Raw genomic sequence first — 23,863 nt, 5'->3', positions numbered from 1 at the left:
CCGATGATACGACTCGCGAAGTTTTGGAACAATAGGCTTTTGTTGACATCAGCAACTGTGTCTAATACTTTCACAGCCTCAATCTAACAACAAGCTCTTCATAAACCAACGTTTTGAAATTTGGTTTGCGCACTGCGGGCAACCAGTGTGGGGCACCCATCTTGTTGACTGACCACACTAGAAGAAGTCAGCTGTTCAAAATTCCTTGGAATTCACATTGATCGAGGGCTGACTTGGAATTAGCACATTTACCATGTTTGCCTCAAATTCTACTAAGGCACTTTTGTTTTGAGATCTTTAGCCAAATACTGTCCGAGTCTGGTGCTGATTACGGCGTATTACGGCTTGATTTACCCCCATCTGGCCTACGGAGTGGTTCTTTGGGGAGCTTGCGCAAACACTCAGTTTCAAAGAGCATTCAGACTCCAAAAAAAGAAATTCGAGTAATAGCCAAAATCAAATTTAGATGGCCTGCAGGTAAGCTTTCAAGAAATTGCAGCTGTTGACTCTGCCGTGCCTCTACACTTTGGAAACAACTTTGTTTTGTATGAGTAAATGTACCTTAACCAGAGGTCGAGACATACACATGTATGAGACACGTGGCAGAGCAATCTGCCGAACTGGGAGAAAGAACGGTGGTTTATAAACGCATAACCTCGCAAGCGGGTGTGCATTTCTTAAACGGCTGCCCAATTCAATTAAAGATGCTCCAACGCCTAAGGCGTTAAAAACTCGACTCAAACGCTTTTTTGTGTCTCAAGCGTTCTATAATGCGGGTAAGTTTTTGGCATTCGACTGGGAAATCGCCCAATTAGAAGACTGGCTCTGCTGTACTAAGTGGGTTGCATTGGCTATGAATGAAGGAGGCGTGATTGTAAAATTGAATGTGTATTGTTTGTACGCATGTCTGGAATTTTAGAAAACCCGTATTGACGTATGCCATACAATGTACATACTATTACTGCAATAAACAAGATTTTGATTTTTTTAATTCTTTTTAGGCTTCCAAAACGACTTGTTGTTGTATTTTTAAAACGACGCAAATAGCGTTATGTTAAAATCAATGATTTGGACCAGTGGATTGACGTTGAGACTGAGAACTCCCTGGGCTAGGGAAACTGCTGCCGAGTCGAGTTGTAGTGAGACGTCTGGAGCACCCGTGTTATAAATTTGTCCGGTCGGCAACACGTTAACATTGACATATCTAATCGAGCTCAGGGTGGAGTTAACATGTTTACTCTGAGTAATGCCTGGGGAGCGCGTAGGCCGCACGGTGTACTCGTCAATAACGAGGGGCTCTAGTACACTGGTCTCGCCTCTCCTCTCTTCTCGCAGATATACTACACCCGACTCTTGTACCGGTCTAGTACCACGCATACACGATCACTGGCGACACTCCCTCGTTCACTCTTGTAGCTGCAAACGAACGTCGGTAGTTATGACATCGCTCTGGAAACGTTCAGAAGCACACCGGCTGAGTTTATAGGAATGCTCGCGCACTGTAAAACAGAGAAGACAACTAAATAACTGAAGTTGACTCATTCTCGAACTGTTATGCTATTCCGAGTTTCCATCAAGAGTCATCCTGCTAATCTATGATCCATTGGCTTTAACACGATCTTATTGAACAACACAATGAAAAGGATGAGATAAGCACAACTGACACAGTGGTAGAAGTTAAGTAATGTAAGTGTAAATAAATTAAGTAAGCAGTAATTTAAAACTTTTAGTCGCTTTTTAATAATTTTGCGTCCTTATTTTAGAATAAAAAAGAGCTATTTGTTGAAAGTGCTAGTGTACTCCTAACAATGACTTAAGGATTAAAAACTAAGATAGTTGTTGTAAGCGCTAGTGTACTACGCATAACAATGAATTAAGAATTAAAAACTGAAATAGTTGTTGGAAGCAATAGTGTATGCTTAACAGAATATTAAGGGTTGAAAACTGAGATAATTGTTGGAAGTACTAATGTTCGCCTAACAATGAATTAAGAATTAAAAACTAAGATAGTTGTTGTAAGCGCTAGTGTACTACGCATAACAATGAATTAAGAATTAAAAACTGAAATAGTTGTTGGAAGCAATAGTGTATGCCTAACAGAAAATTAAGGGTTAAAAACTGAGATAATTGTTGGAAGTACTAATTGTAGACTCTTGGAGCAATTGGAAAATTCTTTAAATATTACTAAATGTTAATAAAAACACTACTTTTTCCAAATTGTTTATTTTTTATTTTTTGGACGAGGCCTTTCGAAACCAAAGGTTTCATCTTCAGGCAACTCCACAAATACATATTTACACACTGTTTGTTACAATTAATATTAAAATAACATATGGTGTAAAAATGTAAATACAAAAATTTTGGAAATATTTCAGCCAGTATGAAAAATTAGATTTGACTAGAGTTTAATTTTTGAATAAATTGAGAAGAAAGAAGGTTGGAATTTTCAACAGGGCCCTCTTCATTGTTCATGAGTTTTTCTTTATTTCTGTTTATGTATAGTGTTTCCCAAGCATTCAAGTTCATTGGTTTTGTTATTTCTTTTATTAATTTTAGATTTGTAATTGATGTTCTGTGTCCTGATTCAATGCCGTGTTTGGCTACAGCAGATTTGTCAACTCTTCCATATTTTGTGTGTGATAAATGCTCTTTAAATCGTGTTTTTATTGTTCTTTTTGTTTGTCCAATATAAATTTCGTCCAAACAATAAAAAAAAATTTGGAAAAAGTAATGTTTTTATTAACATTTAGTAATATTGGAAGTACTAATGTTCGCCTAACAATGAATTAAGAATTAAAAACTAAGATAGTTGTTGAAAGTACTAGTGTACGCCTAACAATCAATTAAGAATTAAAAACTGAGATAGTTGTTGGAAGTACTAGTGTAGGCCTAACAATGAATTAAGAATTAAAAACTGAAATAGTTGTTGGACGCGATAGTGTATGCCTAACAGAGACTTAAGGATTAAAAACTGAGAAAGTTGTTGGAAGTACTAGCGTCCAAGGGGATCGGTCTCTCCTTTTTGTAAAAAAGAAAAAACTGTACTTGACAGAACGTGATGAAAAATTAACATTTTAACAGAAGATGTATTACTTAGAGTAAACTTTTAAAAACAAATAAGTTTGACTCATTTACAGAGGAGATTTTTATAACGTGTTCTTTTCGAAGGAACTATAAAAGTTATTTAATACGTCCCCCTCCCAACTCACCGATCACTGGTTGTGTTGTAATCAAGCTGGGTAATTGAATGAGTCGATGGAACAATTATCTGCTGATTGCGCAACTACAAACGCAGGCCATGTGCAGTCACACGCGCATCAATCATAATTACGTCGCTGACTGTCGCTTATTTCCGGCTTCCTTCATCACATTCCCAGTCGAGCCGCACCTCTCTTCTCCACACAATCAACCTCTTCTTATACCGCATTGCGGTTCACATCATTTATAAACTGTCGATGGCTGTTCATTTTTGTTTATTGCTTATTTATTAACTGTTGATTATCTGGTACTCACAGTGCCGTTGTTTACGACATATTAACAACGATACACTAAACTGAGCGATTCAGCTCGTACATTTCTCCTCTCCCCACAATAATCCTCTTCTTATACCTTATTGCGGTTCACATCATTTATAAACTGTCGATGGTTGTTCATTTTTGTTTATTGCTTTATTTATTGTTGATTTGCTGTTAACCACAATGCCGTTGTTTATGGCGAGTTATTAATGTTTATTATGTTATTCAGCTCGTACATTGCCGTTGAAGCGACGCTTGCGTAGTTTGCTCAGCGATAATAGCTGAGTACTGGTTAGCGTTATTTCAGGTACCACTGCCCTTGATGTAACTTCGCAGGAACGGCTACCGATTGTAGCCTGGTCTGAGGGCAGACAGACGCAATTGCTAGGGCGTTTTGTGCCGAGTGTGCACTATTTTTATTATTTTATGTCGTAACTACTGATTAGATAAAAGATAAAACCCTGCTAAAGGCGATAGCACCTTACCCTGTTATAAACAATTTTCAAGAACTTAAAGGATAAGAGTGCCAAAGACAATATATGGTCAGTAAAAGCATCAAAAATGCGAAGAACAGGTAGGTACAGATATTAATTTTACGATTACTATTATTTGGGTTGCACAATTATAATGGACACCCTTCTCCTCGGCCGATATAAAACAGTACAATATGATTACAATCTTTACCTAATTAACTTCTGCACTTGCATATATATAAAGAATATACACAACACAAACTCGACAATCTTAGTTCTTAATCTTACACAAATGACACACATAACTACTATTTAGGTTGTCTAGTTTAAACCGCTTCGAGACATTGCTTACACAGTTACATTCTTGAAATATTTTGGCCTCTCTGAGAAGAACCATGCATAATCAACAGATATGTGGTAGTTTCGGTTTACAGCTGTTGACTGAAGATCTTAAACGCAAAACCGAAATCTTAAACTTATAAGCAACGCTTTGAGACTGCTGTGATCCGAAAACATTGATTAGAAAGTTACCTAATTGCATTTATTCACAAACATTCCAACTGTTCATGTAACATACTGTTAAAGATAGGTTATTATAATGAAACCATAATAGATTAGTTTTCACAAACTAAAATTGGTTCCTTGAAATTCTAAAGAACTCAGAAAAGTCTCATGTCACTTTGCAAAAAGTTACTTTGTTAATATGGAGCATATTAACATTTATTCTTTGTCACCGAGGTTCTCAAACATTTTCTATTTCGAACTCATGGTTGGTACCACTTTAATCGCAAGTACGACAAACAATGAACAGGATCATTCTAGAAGAATCACTTCAGAGACAATGCACATTGTCTGATGCACGGATATCAAGTATTAATTAATACAATTGAATTTGTTATACAAAAACTAGCTAATTTAAAAATGTAAGTTACATAATGTCGATAAATAAATAATGTCGAATAAAATTATCAAACAAAATAAAGCGCTGTTGAAAATAAAATCTTATTTCTATAAACTTTACAATTTTATAGTACATTTAATTTCAGGGTTATCTGAAATAAATTTAAGCATAAAACTGGAACAAATTCAAAAGTGGACGCGAGCAAAATAAATTTCAAGGTACATTACTAACCCAATCCGGAATGCAAATTGAAATAATAAAAACGGATAAATAATAAATAACGCAGTGGGCCTAATACACGCGAAGCTGTCAGTTGGAATCAATAAGCATCTAAATAGGTGATAAACTCGGAAAATAACGCGGCTAGAGAGCGCACATCGCGGCGGGGTCCGGCGCGCTCACTAGAGGACACCACTCATTAGAATTTTAAGTGTGACCGACGGAGCAGACCGTCTAATTAAACTGAGGTAACAGAGACGTGATGTCGGCGCGTACTGGCAAATCGACAAGTCGATTAAAAATATCGATCCCGTTCGACCAAGTAGCGTGCGAATTAAAGAGGCGAGCGAGTTTTATGGGAGAGAATTGTGGGAGTAGGGTCTATAATCTGTAACGTGGTGATCCATTTAGAAAGCATTGCCAATTGGCGGGCGACAGCCGAGCAAAAAGAAAGAGAAACGATCATATTCGGGCAGCAATTTAAGCCCGAGATAAATATTGGCCGAGACAGTGGCGGTGTCAATGGGCTGTTAGGCGCTCACCGCTCCGCGCCGCGCCGCTCAGCTCCGCCATCCACTCATTATTATATACAAATTGGTTAATCACGTGCGCATGTGGGCGCGCGGCGGGTGCATCTATATCGTGCTGTGAGCTAAACCCGTTTCGTCACTGCTTCTTAAATACATCAAAACGCAATGACTCAATCCGGTCCTAGCGGCGGCGAGTTCTGGACTTGTCATCGTCAGGTAACGGGCTGGCCCGCTCTGGCGCTGCTGCCACTCTGCGAGCCAGAGTTCGTTAACTATTACAACAAAATTCCACCAAATAAGCAACTAGTTACCACGTCTCAACGTAAAGCCTGTTAGTTTGTTCCATGTACAGTTTACCACTACTTCACTTTATCAGATTGGAACAACAATGAGTAGTTTTCTAAGATTCGTTTGAAAACCTTCATAATAATAAACACTTTTTTTAGTGAAGAATAATATTATTGCACCAAATTTTTACATCTTACAAAGGTAAATAATCTATTTTTTGGTTTAAAATATTTTATTGAAGATGGAAGGTTTGAAATGATAACAGGATTTCCTTATGTTATACCTTTTATAACCTATAGACCTAACGATGGCAAGTCAGAAATCCTGTTATCCTTTCAATAATCTCTTTATTGCATTATCCATTTCTGACATTGTATCGCAATCGTTAACATTTATATTTTGTTTGGTAGAAAATTTCCCAGTGGCTCATCAAGAACAAGTAAAACGTTTTACACACCAAAAGGCCTTAGAGACGAGTTTTCAATTGATTTGTTCTGTTTCAATTTTTACTCTTTCCGGGAGCTTGTTGGTTAGTCTGACGCCAACATGTTGCAGGAGGTCTTTAGACAATGTCAGTCTGTGTTGCTATCTGAAATTGTCCCTGCCTCCGGTTTCATAATGGTGAACGACCCCGTCACGAACCAAGATACACACACTTGGACACGCAGTACAAGATCACTTCAGAAATTTAAAGGCAGGGGAGATTCAGCAATCCCAGCTTTTTAAAAGATTCCTTGCACGACTCTAAAGTTCAACTTCTAATTACTCAGACAACTTTTTTTGGAGTTAAAAATCTCGCTCCATTTTTTTAACAACCTCCCCAGCCTTATGCCATATGATAGATGTGCATAGATAAGCCGTGATAACCCATATTTAAGATTTTGGGGAACAGAACATTACTAGTTTTCGCAACGTAGGTAAGCCTGAGGATACTTTAACACATATGTTGTCTACATGATCGTTCCAGATGAGTTCCATATCAAGGGTCTTTCCAAAAGAGTCGCGGAATTAGTTTCCTCTACAAGGTCTTCATCCACAAAAACAGCAGATGTGGTAACAGCAGTAGGCGAGTTTATCCAATTCCTATTCCTCCTATTTGGACCCATATTTAACTATTTCCTGCACCATTAACATGTGTAACTAACAACTGTGCATGATACTGAGATCAGAACTATTACGTTATTTAGAAGGGCTCAACCACTCGTGAAAATTAAAATATTTCTGTGAGTAGGACGTAATAATAACTAATAACTATCTTTAGTTACTTCCATCGAAGCTTAAGGCTGGAGAGGACTTGGAAGCTATATCACAGAAGTCGTAATTTAGATACATACACTGTATTATTCGGTAATAACCATAATGAATATGGTTTAATATCATACAAATAAATACAAATCAAATTAGTTTGTATGTGGCATACGCTGCTAGCTTGATCAATTTTTTGATTTTTCTATTACACCTAGAGTTTGGAGATATTCCCAAAGATGATCGCTACTAAGCTAACATAATAATACAAAAAGTAAATACTATTTAGATAGTTCAGGTCATCCACTGCGTCTTAGTGCAGTATATATAAACACGGCTTCGTGCATATAATTAAGTAGATAACGAGGAGGATACATAATTTCAAAAGACAACAGTTTTCTATAGTAAACCAAAACAAACCCTAAAAGTTTTAGGCTAAAGTTTCTCAACATCCAACTTTATTATACGTAATATTAAAAAATAGGTGTCATATTTAAATCATCAAGCTCCGAAATACGAGCTGATGGAGGGGGACACCCTTAACTCAGATCTTGGACACGAAACTGCGCATATACAACTCGCACAGGTTTCAAACTCACTATACAGGGTGTCTCGTAGCTCTCTGGACAAAGGTATACCATATTTTTACTCAGGTCAAGACAAACATATTTCACCATATAAACATGGGTCTCTAATGCTTAGTTTCCCATCTGTCTGTCTGTATGTGTTTTTATTAAAAAATTAATATCTGAATATCCAATAAATTAAACTATAAAAAATTTGGCTCAAATGTTTATGATAACAAGGCCACTTATTGAAAAACTCATGAAATTATTTTTAGTATTTTCTAAATGGCCATAAAAACTTTTAAAATTTGAATATCTTAAAAACCAGCAAGTTTTCTCAAGAACTAAAAAGAATAACCGTTTTAGAAGATACTATCAAAAATCTACTGAAAACAAAAGTATTAAATCGAATAATAAATAATTAATTGTGCCGTTTATTTAGTTTTTGTATTGTTGGCTATTCGCTGAGAACCTCAACGTGGGCCATGTCTTATCACAGTGGACCAAATAACTTTGCTCTAAATCAGTTATTTATTATTTGATATAAATAATATTGGTGTCATTAGATATGGGATAATATCCTATAAAAACTGTTATTCGTGTAATTCTGAGCAATAACGCGTTATACCTTTGTGCAGAGAGTTACAGGACACTCTGAATAAACTTAAACGCGTAAATGCTCAATCCTTTTCGAATATCTACCCAACAATATACTAATTCTCTATTTTCTAGAAGCCAAACTTAAATGTAAAACTAGTTTTAAACTAACGAATCTGATATTTACAGAAGATTGTATAAAGTGTATAGATTCTTCTAATTCGCCTTCAGTAGGTTTCAGTATACTCTTTCTCAGATGCCAGCACTATTTATGTTTTGTCGTTATCACTACTAGCATAACGTTACCATAAAATTCCCGATGTTCAAATAATTTTGCATATGTCAACATAATTTTGTAATGAGAGAATTAAATGAAATGGAAAAGTTGAATCTAAAGCAAACTCACGATGCAGAAATCCTCTCTCAAACAAGCAACTGCGGCTTGTTCTGAAAATGCTCTCTCCCATTCAAGAAGTACTTGTAATTTTAATTTCAATCTAGAATAATATCAAGAATCGTGACACAGTCAACTCAACCTTAGATTTTTCCTTAACCTTTGTTACTCTGACTGTGAGTTGGCATGACGTTGTTTGATCTCATTATTTATTAAATATTTCATTTCTAACAACAATTTTCATTCTAACTAACATACACAATTATATTACATTGCAATCATAAATTATTCGTTAGTTTAAGATATTTTTACTTTTAAAAATCCTAATTATGTTTAAAAGAGATCGTATTCTACAATGGTAGGATTGATTTATTACAATGTAAGTTTTATTTAGAGAAAACTGTCAAATTCGTTACAGACATAATTTAACGGGTTTTAAATGAATGCATACTTTCAAAATAGACAGAATAAACGAAGCAATGTAATCGTTTGTTTGGTTTAAATTACGCTAACAATTTTGTAAACCTGGAACTTTCAATTCCTAAAATAAATGTAGTTTATTTAGAAATATGTTGAATAAAATTTTAAGAACATAAGTTTTTACATTTATAGCCACCATCTATAAATGATTTGTTACCGGCAAATGTTTTATGTATTAGAATTTTGTGTTTTAAATAAGCTTATATAATGTCTATAATATAAGCACAACTACACTTTTAATATACGAAATCTCTCCCAATTTGAGACAACTTACTGTATATTCTGTGTGACACACATGCGTGTAACCTGCACAGCAAATAGCCAGAAAGTTCAGTTCAAGTAAGGTGGTGACGTGCAGATGCCCGGTACGTAGCACCGATATCGCGAACATATCTCAGACCGTATCTCTGCCAATTATTGCTGACTAAGGCACCTATCTCGAGATGATCGTGAGGATGAAGTCTCACTTAGACCCACACTTCCCAAGCGTGGATGTACAATGAGAATCAACATAAAGCGCCGGCACAAATAACAAAACATTGTTTATCCTAAACACTGTGATAGAGAACACCGTTTCAAGAGCTGTAAGTAACGATGACTGTATTCATTCTTCGTGGAAAATTCACTTTCCATGGACCTTGTGAACTGTTGATTATCCCTGACAATGACGTGTTGTGTATAGACCTCAACCTATATCTGGATAACTCTGGGTTCGGCATCTTTGTTTCAAAATACTGTTGTAATTGTCTAACACATTAATGACAGCTTGTTTCTGTCATATATATAAGCCATGATTAATAAAATCTGCATTTAATTCAAAAATTTTACTTTACACTTCAATGAATAATTTATGAATTCTGAATGAATTTTAATGAATAATTAATATTGATATCCTCACAATAAATAATATTTATATACTTAATAAAAATTCTTTATATTATAAACAATATACCAACCCACCTTATTACGTTCATACTCTGTTCAGATCTTTCGGTATTTGCAAGGTGCACCGCTTGTCTAGAGAGTATTGCTTCAAAATCGGAAATTTATATTTTATACCTGTCTACGTCAATCACATGTATAACTTCAAAAAACTAATAAAAGCGCTTAAATCGTTGTACAAAAATATAGTTAGTTTTAAGTATAATGTTAACTACTGGAACCCCAAATTAACTATACTTATTCTTTACGATAATTTTTGAAATAAAATCTAAACCAATTCTAATACTATTTGAGGAATACAAAAATCGCCTCTTCTCAAAGATTTAATACATACAAAACTGGGAAAACTATTATGCATTTATAGAGGGAAAAGTATAATTAGAAACACGTTTCTCTACACCAGACACTGTTTTCGTAATTGATTGGTCTGCCACAAGTACCATAAAATATTCTCTAAGCAAATAAACCAATATAAAGTAGAAATTCTGCTATACAGTCACTGACCAACAGTTCAGTTTTGTGTTAACTCGTACAAAAACTACAAAATCAAACGAATGAGTGTGAAATGAACACGTGTACAAGAGAGGAGAACATGATTGAATCACAGCCGACCTCGCAATCCGTACAGAGCGGCTAATAGAGACAATCAACTTAGTTCTGCGAGCCGAGCCTTTCATCCCACCAGTAAGCCTCTGCAGTCTGTACAACTCTTTCAATTAATTCTGCTTCACTTAGTCGTATTTAATTATAGCACAAAGTGATTTGCAAAGCTACACAGAATCTTACATTTACAGTTTCAATGCTATTGAAAGATCAAAAGGAAATCAATAACCTTTATTAGGCTGACAAATTTAAGAAGTTTCGTTTCTCGTACAGTAGTCCACACATCTGTCGTTATGGCGGCCCTTAACTGTGAAGATTTTCCACAGTATCGGTAAACTTTGTTGGGAAGAGCGAGATTTATCACAGTCTCCGCCCGACACCCGACGTTTTTGTGATCCTTTCTCCGATGTTATCTGGACACAAACCCCACCAAAGTTTTTGTCCTGCTATCCCTTATCACAACGCACAGGTGACCGATTCATCACCTATTTACAATTCAGATTGTCCGCGTTTGTCTCAACATTGTTACTCCCTATACATTGTTGACCGGGCAGCAGCACCGCGCGTCGCGGTCGCCTTCCTCCCTCTCGCTTTTTGTAGAGCAGGTGAACAGCGAATTTACATATTAATAAGCGTTGTAGGTTGTGGTTTCGACAGCGTTTACTCATTAAACGGTCTCCACTGCGCGGCGGACCTCCTTAAATTGCTTGTTTATAATTTAAGGAGATAATTAAAGGAAGTGATCGTTCACTTTGATGAGCCATACTTCTCAGTCTGGTTAGTCACCACGGGCGCGGGGGGAGGTGGAGAGGGGTGGGATAGTCACCCACTCGGTAAATTATTTCATAGAATTGACTCACTATTTATTGCCCACGCCACTCGATCTTACTGCTACCGTATGTGGTTACTGTATTATTTACGGCTATCGGGTAATTTCTAGTCTCGGCAGTCACGGTTTTACAAGGACTTTTACTTTCCCTCCGTCAGTTGCTCTAATCAGATTTCAGATTTATGCACCGGGTAGTACCGTACCTGCTCGTTATGCGTGATAATATGTAATCGGTTTTTTATACTACAATCTACTTGCGAAAAAGAGGCGACTATGACCTGCAATCATTAGCTCTTGCAGAATTGCACATTTCAGTTACAGCTCTACAAGATTTCATTACTTGAATGCCCGGATGTAGATAATTTAGTACACGTTCACATTACGAGATAATCGTACACAATACAAATTCATTTCCAAAAAAATTTAACTTTTTTATTTACTAATGCAGTAACATTTTCCTAAGTTAGGAACTACAACTGTCCGGTGCCACAAGTGTTGAAGTTGACGATTGACCTCAACTGATGGGTAACAATCTGATGCGAACTCCGCGGCTAATTAGAAACGAACGCTGAATACAACAGATGAAAGTCTACCTACAATAATACGAAAAAGCAATAAAAAACTAAACGCATTCCAAATAAACCAAGAGTCGTTATCTGATGACGGTATCCCAGGAGGTGTCAGTGCCTTATCTGGCACCCCTTCACAAGCGATCCGGGCAAGGCGAGGCTCCAGGACCTTTCGGATATCCAATTACAAAATACCCCGGGTCCAATTAGAGAGAAATAAATTCCGTGTGGTTTAAACGGCGGTGAACTCGATACGGGAGACGCAAAGGGTCATACGGCTTATCAGTCCTTATCAGGGTCTAATTGCGCTCGACTCTGAGCATTCATTTCGCTCCTATTTGTTATCAGGGCAGCTGTCTGGGCGCTCCCGTCTTATCGTAACAGATGGGGTGCTCAGACTCAGAGTTCATTGCAAAATATATACAAAACTGAACGTATATTTTGTTACATTTGAATGTTTGCATTGCATTTACTCAATGACAGGTCAATACCTATCGTTAAGGAAAGGTTTAGCGAAACGTGTATAGTGATTCAAATTAGAGTCAATGTTAAATATTTTCGGATTTGTATCAAACTTATAGATGTTTATTCTTAACGATTTAACGTAGACGAAATGCGACTTCAAAATGTAAAGAACTTCAACAGTTTGGACTTTTATTTTTTATATCTAGAATACTGAGCAATTGTAAATACGAGTATATACTAACATCTACAATAGTTTATACTACATTTTCTGCGAAATGCAAAACTCAACTTTTATTTTGTGATGAGCGCTGGAGTATTGCGATTCACCACTTAGAATCAGTCACCAACTACTGCTAAAATAATACACATATCATCAACACAAATGGTCATACATAATGTAGTATACATTAAATTTGCACTCCCCAAAATGATGACGCCACATTTCCTTACTTTGCCTGTCATCTGTTTGGCACAACGAACCGCAGTTGTTGGCACTGACAGCCACGTCAAATAACCGCGTCTTGATGCAAACTGGCCTGAGTGACATGACATAATCTTCTCTTTACACTTGATACTACAATGTGACAGATAGAAGTGTATTTCCCATTTAACCCAAGACTTTCCGGCCAGAGATGTGTCCGCCTGAATTAAACTGGGGAAAAAACAGACAAAGCTCACTACTAGTAAGCTATATGTATCTGCAATCTCGAAAGGAAGCAAAGATTAAATTATGAACGCTACGTGTATGACCGACGATTTCAGACGTTACACTAAGCGAAAGGTGAAATAGAGCAAAACTCCACAAAGTATTTGAATTAAACATTGTTTGTTGATTCTTCGATCTACGTAGGATTTTTAATGTACTAAGTCATGGTAATGATTTTCGCTGATAACATTTATATTAATCGACAAGCAGATAATAAGTAATTGATTTTGTCGCTTTCAGAGAAGGACCAAGCCATTGGTGCCAGCGCGATCTAGCACCAAACACCACTCGCCAAATAATGAAGTTTCACTACGGTATTTTGTAAAAGAGGCAAGACATTGCTGTCAACGTGATCTAGCACCACACACCACTCGTCATAAATGATAGTTCACTAAGGTATTTTGTAGAAGAGGCAAGACATTAATGTCAGCACAATCAAGCACTATACACGACTCATTATAAAATGAAGATTCACTAGGGTATTTAGTAGAAGAGGCACGACATTGATGTCAGCGCAACCTAGGACTACACACGACTCATTATAAAATGAAGATTCACTAGGTTATTTTGTAGAAGAGCCAAGGCATTGCTGAAAGCGCAATCTAGCACTACACACGACTCATTATAACATGAAGATCACTAGGGTATTTTGTAGAAGAGCCAAGACATTGCTGTCAGCGCAATCTAGCACCACACACAACTCATTACAAAATGAAGATTCGCTAGGGTATTTAGTAGAAGAGACAAGACATTGATGTCAGCGCAATCTAGCACTACACACAACTCATTATAAAATGAAGATTCACTAGGGTATTTTGTAGAAGAGGAAAACCATTGATGCCAGCGCAGTCTAGCACTACATAAGACTCATTACAAAATGAAGATTCAATAGGGTATTTTTTAAAAGAGGCAAGACATTGATGTCAGCGCAATCTAGCACTACACACGACTCATTATAAAATGAAGATTCACTACGTTATTTTGTAGAAGAGGCAAGGCATTGATGTCAGCGCAATCTAGCACTACACACGACTCATTATAACATGAAGATTCACTAGGGTATTTTGTAGAAGAGCCAAGGCATTGCTGTCAGCGCAATCTAGCACCACACACAACTCATTACAAAATGAAGATTCGCTAGGGTATTTAGTAGAAGAGGCAAGACATTGATGTCAGCGCAATCTAGCACTACACACAACTCATTATAAAATGAAGATTCAGTAGGGTATTTTGTAAAAGAGGCAAGACATTGATGTAAGCGCAATCTAGCACTACACACGACTCATTATAAAATGAAGATTCATTAGGGTATTTAGTAGAAGAGGCAAGACATTGATGTCAGCGCAATCTAGCACTACACACGACTCGTTATAAAATGAAGATTCAATACGTTATTTTGTAGAAGAGGCAAGGCATTGATGTCAGCGCAATCTAGCACTACACACGACTCATTATAACATGAAGATTCACAAGGGTATTTTGTAGAAGAGCCAAGACATTGCCGTCAGCGCAATCTAGCACCACACACTACTCATTACAAAATGAAGATTCGCTAGGGTATTTTGTAGAAGAGCCAAGGCATTGCTGTCAGCGCAATCGAGCACCACACACAACTCATTACAAAATGAAGATTCGCTAGGGTATTTAGTAGAAGAGACAAGACATTGATGTCAGCGCAATCTAGCACTACACACAACTCATTATAAAATGAAGATTCACTAGGGTATTTTGTAAAAGAGGTAAGACATTGATGTCAGCGCAATCTAGCACTATACACGACTCATTATAAAATGAAGATTCACTAGGTTATTTTGTAGAAGAGGAAAAACATTGATGCCAGCGCAGTCTAGCACTACACAAGACTCATTACAAAATGAAGATTCACTAGGTTATTTTGTAGAAGAGGAAAAACATTGATGCCAGCGCAGTCTAGCACCACACACGACTTATTACAAAATGAAGATTCACTAGGGCTTTTTTTGCAGAAGAGCCAAGGCATTGCTGTCAGCGCAATCTTGTACTACACAAGACTCGACCTAAAATGAAGATTCATTAGGGTATTATTTAGAAGGGCAGAGATATTGCTGTCTGCGCGATCTAGCACCATACATGACTCGTCATAAAATGAAAGTTGACTAGGATGTTTATTCGGACTGTTATCTTTTTAAAAGTTATCTTTTTAGTAATACAAAGTTAACTTATAAAACTGTGCTAAAATGTTGACGATTTTAATCCTTTTCTGTGATGTCGATATCTTACGGCAGTAGATGAAAGTTAAAATTGGGATACAGCGTCCAAAAAACATACACCACTGTAGGAAAACACTTGTGCAATTTCAAAAATTACTGGATAACTAATTGTGTGCAATTTGAATAGTGTACATAGTAGATAACAGCTGACAATAGTATGCTAGACTCATCGAATGGGTTAGGATGTAGAATCATGTCACGTTACTAAGGGAAGCTAATATTCGTTGGCTACTGTCAAACAAACGGTACAGAGCTAAACGGCGCTAGTTACCTTATAATTGACCGGCTCCGAGCCGAGGCCCCCGGCCGGGCCCGCCCACATGCCTACACTTCCTATTTACATGCATGCCACTTTCTCATTTGTTTATTTGTGTTGTGAACAGGCGCGGCCTGATTGGGTAATACTGGGAAAACATGGACAGAGTATTAAAGCTTAGTTAAGTCTACCACTGGGTGGATTCCATCGTTGCATATTCCCAAAATATTACTTATTAAAAATCCTACGAATGAAACTCCCATGAAGATACATTAGGAGTTTTCGCTGCAGAGACAGTAGTAATAATCCAACGATACTCCGTACCATGCGTCAAGACGAAACCAACTAACAGTCCGTTGTTGACGTTATCAACTGGAATCAAACACTCGAAGACTAGACTCGACAGTAGGCGGGCGCGACTGCGACATCGGCCTTCCAATTATCATTTAGTTACATTAATCAAGGACTATAAAACAGGCGTGTTATGCAAGGGCGGCAATCGGAGAGCGTAGCGAAGCGGTTAGATCACGGACCCATTGTGATGATTAAACTATTAAAGTGCGGCACTCAAAGGAAGTCGGGATTTCATGGTGTCTCGGCGGCATTGTCACGCCGCGCCGGGGCCGGGGCTGCGCAGCGTCGCATCGCGTCGTACTCGACGTCCTCAACTAACATCACTTCCGGTCATAAGTTTAATTTTATGTTAATAATCTGAAAGCAAATTTAAATATGAAAGTTACCAACGTTTGAAAATAATTTTCTATTGATTAAACTCTTAGAATAAACTCCAGCAAAACTGCAACAAGCATACGTAACAGGGGAATATACGTTACTTACATCCTGTTGCAATTGGTTGAAAAAATTAGCTTAAGAGAAAATGAACGCGAATTAATAATGTCTGGACGATTTCGTGATTTTAATCATAATAGATCACCAAATTTCGACGATTACTAAAGCAAAGAAAGAAAATTTCACATAAAGGCGACCCTGTAAAGTCCTGAGATCCGACAACCAATCGCAAAGTTATACTTTGCACTGGCAAAAAAAGCTTACAACTCTAGGTGCCAACAAATAAATCCTACTTTTAATATAATTATTAGTTAAACTGGTGTAAATTTCAGTTAGGTCGAGATATTTTTCATACAAAACCACTGTTCGCAACCCTGATATTTAATTCCTAAAGACGGAAAAATAGAACAAATCTAAATCTGTAAAAACTTGAAGCAGACTTTTGTCCTAAAGAAAAACGGCTGATTATCTGATTATAAAATATGATCTTTACCTTATCTCCATGAAAGATGAAAAAATTTAATTCCCTTAAATAATATAAATTAATAAAAACTATATCATTCACTAAAGCACTCATGTACATTTCATTAAACAATTATAACCATGTAGGTGTTAAACAATTTACGTTTTTATCTTCAGTCAACTTACTTGAGCCTGAATACAAAATTTTCTACTCTTCTACTTTGAATGCTTAATTCATGTGGAGTGAACAAAACACAGTTTAAATGAATAAAATATTAATTTAAATATGTTTCGCCAAAGATCAATTGCGCTACCTTAAAGTTGTCAGGATCTGTTGATATACGGATAATATACCATAAAATCCATAGGTCAATGATATGATGTATACAGAAAACGCAGTATATATGAGCTGAAAGAGATCAATTTGATAAAACATCCTTTACGCCACTCCGATGTGATAAAAACTGTGTTTTCAAAGTAAAAACAAAAGTCAAGTTTCTTCCACTTAAATGGATTTAACAGCGACCTTTCTGTTTGACGATGTAATCCATTAATCTTAGTGAACTAATTTCATTATTCTAAGTAAGTTTATGATGGACCCGAATATCTTGTCGTGTTTAACAACCCTCAGATCTCATTACATTAAAAACCTTCCTTCACAGTTAGCCAAAGTAAAGTAATTATGCGATTAGATTTTTATTTACTAATTTACGATAAGAAACACCAAGCGGGGTGAAATATTATTCTTATGCTGAACTAATGCTAAGTGTATTAATCATTGAAGCTAACATTATACAACAATTATAAATACTTATAATGTAATAATAGGAAGAAAATCCCAATTAACATTTTATATATATATATATAATGTTTATATAATATATATATATATAAAAAATCACTTATATATATTTATATATATATATTATATATATAAACATTTATATATATATATATATATCAGATAATACCACACGTGAAGCACTATACCATACTAAATTTTGAAGGTGTAATAACATAATTACATTAAGTTTGTTTTTATTTTACATTAATTTTATATATTTTATATGAACGGGATGTGTTACCATTAGACTAATTATTACTCTGTGTACTCACAGGCGCACTAAAATGTCTGTAAAAACACTTTTTATTTGTTCAACTTCAGAAATAAAATTCAATTTAAGGCTGCAGTATAATAAGCGCCCAAAACCACTTCAAGTTTTAATTATCGAATATCGAAATTTATGACTATTTAAAAACATCAAAAAACAAATGTCGAACCAAATTATAAAGGTATTACAAATATATTTGTAAAATGTTACAAATAAAACAACGTTACACTTACTTACTTTGTACTATTTTCAAGGACAAATGTGCCTGACTCCTTATGAGATAAAGAACACACAGAGCCTAAGTGGAAACGAACATAAGTATGTAGCATTCTTACTGTACGTATATTGTATATGTTAAGATTTAACCAAATGTTCAATGAATTATAATTAAAGAAAATTATTATAATTTATTACATTTATGAATAAAACAATACTTAAGAAAATACACTTTTTAATTAAACAAATCCGTAATTCTGTTCAACTAGATTTCATATACTAATTGTAAGGATTTCCTTTCCTTGCCCTCAGCCTTGTTTCGTATTATAAAATACCCCCAATAGTAATTTAAATCCCTATAAATCACCAACAATTTCTTTAAGGTTTTCTTGCTCAGGAAAAGTATTTTATACACCTGTGACTAAAGCAGTTAGTTTTATATACGTCTAGACCATTTATCCAACCAAACGCAGAACAATTACACAATCTTACATCTAAGCATATCAAGACATATGTCTATTTCAACAAAAGTTTCAAAAGGCGAAGACTACCAGTCGAGGAGCTGGAAACTTTTCATTTCCGCCTGTCCACACAATTACATAGACAACGTTTCTCGTGAACGAACTTACCTATACACTTGACATTGTGCATTAAGTTTTATTTCTAACAACACGAAAAACTACTTTTACCTTAAAACCACTTTGCATCCATTCACATTAGAATAGTATATTATGCAAGATTGCAATGCGCGGTGATGCGTGGGTTCTGAAGATCTGCGTCAACAATGCAATGTGTAGAATTTATACGGCAAATGCACTCATTTAAGAACTTGTGATTTTAAGGGGCAAAATATACTAAGAAAATTTGGTATAGCAGCATTGAAAGTACAACTAATGTCACCTTTATAATAGGAAGTGTCCTTTTCAATAAAGTTCGGATATTATTTTTTGACAAACTGACCTGTTTAGAGCTCTTGTAAACGGATAAACAGCAGACCATAACAAGTTTTTCCACCATAAACTAATTTTAATTTGTTGTTGAAAGATAAATATCAGTGAGTTAAATGTACTTGTAAAGTTTCCGATAAGTATTTATCAATGTACTTTTATTATGTACTCTTACTGTAACTTAAAACGATGTAAAAATACGTTGTATACATACATCTATTGTTTGACTCCGTTAAGGAGCTGCATTATATTAATGTTTTCATACATTGTGATAAAAATATCTGTTATGTTTCCTGTAATAAAGGAAATACAGCACTAAGTCAGTCAATTGCCATTTTGTACTTATTACTTTAAATTTTTTAACTAAGGATAATAACTTATTTTTTACGTTGTTATGATCAGAATTTATTTTGTTTAAGTATTTCAGCTCGTATTATACTGTCTCATGATTGAAAACTTTTCCATTGCACAAATATATGAGAATATAATAATTTATAATTAAAAATATTAATTATTAATTAGATCCATGTTAACTGTAGCAAGTGCGTAGGCTAGTCCACAAATATATTTTTAGACGGATCTTGACCGAATGTAGCATATTAATTCGTTAGGAGCTCCTAACTCAGGTTCGTTAGTAAGGCAATGTTCGCTGTAAGAGGCGGCTCTTCAGTCGGTGGGTGAGGCAACATGGCCACCCGGGATACTCCAGTAGCATACCTGACACAGCACGAAACATGTACAAGAGGAAGTGGGGTGTACAGCGATTTGAACACAAGTTATTTTGAATATAGTCGTATATGCGTTATGATATGCATTTATGATTTGGATTTTTTTACTTCGTACAAGATTAAGTTTCTTTTATGAGCTTTACTTTAATATCAAGAGCTTACAAAAATAGAAACTTTATGCTTACATGAAACGTATTTATACATTTGATTTTTTTATTCGGTGACGTCTTTGGATGTAAAACTTAATATACGAGTGTATTTGACATTGTCTAGCTTTATATCAAGTAGGCCAGCAAGTAATTCTAAAACATTTAATCCGAAATTACAACACTTACACAGCAAAATATAAGTTACATTTCCAATGTATATGCATCCGTTACAAATTTTAAGAGTGAATCTTTACTTACTAATATTGGCTGCCTGTAAATTATAAGTGCACATAACACGCATGAGGTCTTGCCAAGAAAAAAGGATCTTATAGTAGTTGAGTATGTGTTTAAAAGAACTGCCTTTATAATATTGCGTAGGATTACTGTACTCTTACATGAATGACAATGTGGAGAAACGAAAATTCATGTCTTTACTCATAACTGAAGCGTGAACGAATAATTTCAAAATAAAACTGAAAGAGTTTGTGGTCTGTATATTCCGCACAGACCCATTCAAACGAATAGTATGATTTTTCAATATAGCCTAAAACGCATTTGTTTTAAATATTAAAAACTCTACGTGTAACTTATTATTTTAAGAGTTAGCGATCGATGAGCAAGCGAACCAAAACTGAGGATATCCTACTTGAATTTTAAAAATAAAGATTAATTTATCAGCATAGTTAAGTTTCAATATAGAACCAAAAGCCAAAACAAAAGCAAATTATATCATCATTTTATGATAATCTCTGATTATTTATAGAACTTATAAAGCAGGGTAATGCAATAAAACATACATAAAAAACCGTAGAAGGGCGCACTGCAAAGGGCTGTTTGTGAAAAACTAAATCTAATCCAAACACCAATCTCTGGCTCAAAGGGGTTGTAACAAGTTTGCGAGGAGCAATACAAATACTACTTCACCTGGAGTGGTGGGGCCGGGGCCTCACTTTGTGGTGGGCAAACACGGTCAACCCGACCACTGCGATCAGACCAACAGTAGTACTTAACTCGGCTCTCGGTGCTGGTGCATTGTGATTTACTGGAGCGACATATATCAGTTTATACTAAACAAAATCTAAGACAGGTAAATTCAGAAACCGCTCGAAATTAAAATTTCATAATGTTCACAGTAAAATTCTCATGTCTTTTTAAAATTGCCCAAACGATGTTGCTACATAAAATGTACATTTTTTTTAAATAAACCCTGACGTTACAACAAATTACGAGATATTTAAAACTTCTAACTCGTATCAATAGGTCAAGATACAATGCTACTAAATTACATTTCTCGTCCATATTGGATTATATTTGATTTATAATATGTGAACTAAATGTTACAGCCACCAACGTCTTCAAATTTATAATCTAATAGACTTGACTGACGTACACTAGGTCATACACACATTCAGATTCAAATTTCTTTACTGCCGTAGACATTACATACTGTATGGCAATCGTCAGAATTAGTTGTTTAAAATTACAATAAGAGCAAAACAATAAAATACCACGCAAACAAAGAATATATGGCCTCACACGTCACTCATTCCTGCCAATATTTCTACTGCTGATAGCCCCGGTTATTTTTTTATTATAAATTAATTTTACTGCTTGTCGACTTTTATTGTTAACAAACTACAATATTTTAAAAATTAAATCTTTAGCATTAAGACATTTAATTACTTTAATAAATATAAAATTACTATTATGTGACGCATGCTATACAATGTTAACATTGTTTCTGGCAATAAATATATATTGTATTGTATGGTATTGTTATCAGTCTACTGCTGTTGCGGTTATCCACTCGTATACGACAAACTCGTAAGTAATATAAAATGTTTGGGACGCTTACACACATTTCAAACGAGTTAGCATCCCAAGCATTTTATAGAGATACATTTTGGCATTACAACGCTGTAATATCAATAAACCACCAATTATTTATATACTCACCTTTATGAACGATACGGTACCTTTATATCGGTGTGCTATACTGTAGTACACTTGCTGTTACGTGAGAACAAAGTATAAAAATAGTGATATCACTAAATGTTTTTATTTTTGGATAATCTGGATTTTTATGACTGATGATCTAAATCCATAGCCCGGAACCCTTTTTTTACTTACAAGTGTTCTAATACACCAATATAAAGAAATCTCTAAGAAACCGTCAGAGCGTAACTAAAAAACAGTCGCACAGACGGACAGACAGATTGCCTTTATACAGGGTGACTGCCGGGAACCGGACGTATTTTAAATGAATAGTACAACCTTATTTTATATAGTAAAATTATTTAATTGTGGAATATATATTGGTGAAAACATACCATTTCAAAAAACATATGTTTTATGGAACCTTTTATCCTAGTTTGGGTTTATTTCTTAAAGATGATATCATGCATGTGATGGCCGTTAACCTGGATACAGGTTTCCAACCTCTGGAGAAAATCATTACGCACTCTCATCAACATGTCTTGTCCAATCAAATTCACCTCTTCGGTGATTGCATCTTTTAGCTGCAATAATGTTCGTGGTTTGTGAACGTAGACACGAGCTTTCAAATACCCCCATAAGAAATAGTCACAGGGCGACAAATCTGGTGACCTCGGCGGCCACGGCACGTCACCAAAACGTGAAATCAACTTGCCAGGGAACATCTTCTTCACAACTCGCATCGATGCAGCGGCAGTATGCGCTGTAGCCCCATTTTGTTGGAAGTAAACATTTTTCACGTTTATTCCTCGCCTCCGAAGTTGTAGCTTGAGATATGTTTCCAGCATGTGAACATAGCGTGCAGAATTCACTGTCACTGTGACTCCATTTTCCTCAAAAAAATACGGACCAATTATCCCAAAGTGGCCTACAGCACACCAAACCGTTACTTTTGGAGAGTGGAGTGGTTTTTCATGAAAGTTACATGGATTTTCAGGAGCCCAATATCGTAAGTTTTGTTTGTTCACTGAACCGTTTAAGTGGAAGTGAGCTTCGTCGCTCATTAACATCATTACATCAGGATTATCAGTAAACAACACCTGCATACGTACTGCGAAATCTTCTCTTTGTCCATAGTCCCTCTCTTTCAGTTGCTGTACCACCTGTATTTTATAGGGATGAAATTTCAAATCTGATTTTAACATTATTCTGACAGAATCGCGCTTCATGCGTAGCTCTTATGCGTGTCTTCGTGCAGAGCGACCCGGGCTCCTCATCAAAGCAGTTCTCACTCTAGCGATGTTGTCTGGTGTTCTCACTGTTCTTGCTGGACCGGGTGGCTTTTTCTTTGATACTGTTCCTGTTGTTCTGAACTTGTGCACCCATCTTAGCAATGTATTCCGGCTTGGAACCGTGTCATTTCGCGCAATATTAAAGTGGCGTCGGAAGATACGCTGTGTTTTGATAACGGATTCGCCATTTTTAATAAATGTGTCATATGCAAAAACACGATGCTGAACTGACCACTGATCCATCGTGACTAAAATGGTAAAGCTCACTCAAAACAATGACATAACCTCAATCTCCCTAGAACGTGTAACAACAATGTAACAGCTGTTGCAAATTCGTCCGGTTCCCGGCAGTCACCCTGTACCAGTTGACAAAAAATCAACAAAGTTATCCCCTGGACCAAGAGGA

The 23,863-nt window shown here is 35.8% G+C and overlaps 1 protein-coding gene across 1 annotated transcript in view; it reads right to left on the bottom strand.

Annotated features, from left to right (window-relative positions):
• The window catches only part of LOC124361136 (lysine-specific histone demethylase 1A), a 178,427-nt gene extending 154,876 nt beyond the window's left edge, over positions 1-23,551 (bottom strand). The window contains exon 1 of the mRNA XM_046815173.1: positions 23,485-23,551. Coding sequence (XP_046671129.1) covers positions 23,485-23,551 — 67 coding nt within the window. The remainder of the gene's footprint in view (positions 1-23,484) is intronic.
• Positions 23,552-23,863: the final 312 nt, after the last annotated feature.

Source organism: Homalodisca vitripennis, chromosome 4 (assembly GCF_021130785.1).
Source record: "Homalodisca vitripennis isolate AUS2020 chromosome 4, UT_GWSS_2.1, whole genome shotgun sequence".
In the NCBI taxonomy this organism is placed as follows: Eukaryota; Metazoa; Arthropoda; class Insecta; order Hemiptera; family Cicadellidae; genus Homalodisca; species Homalodisca vitripennis.
The sequence above is the reverse complement of the archived record's forward strand: the minus strand, read 5'-3'. Positions and strand labels throughout refer to the sequence as shown.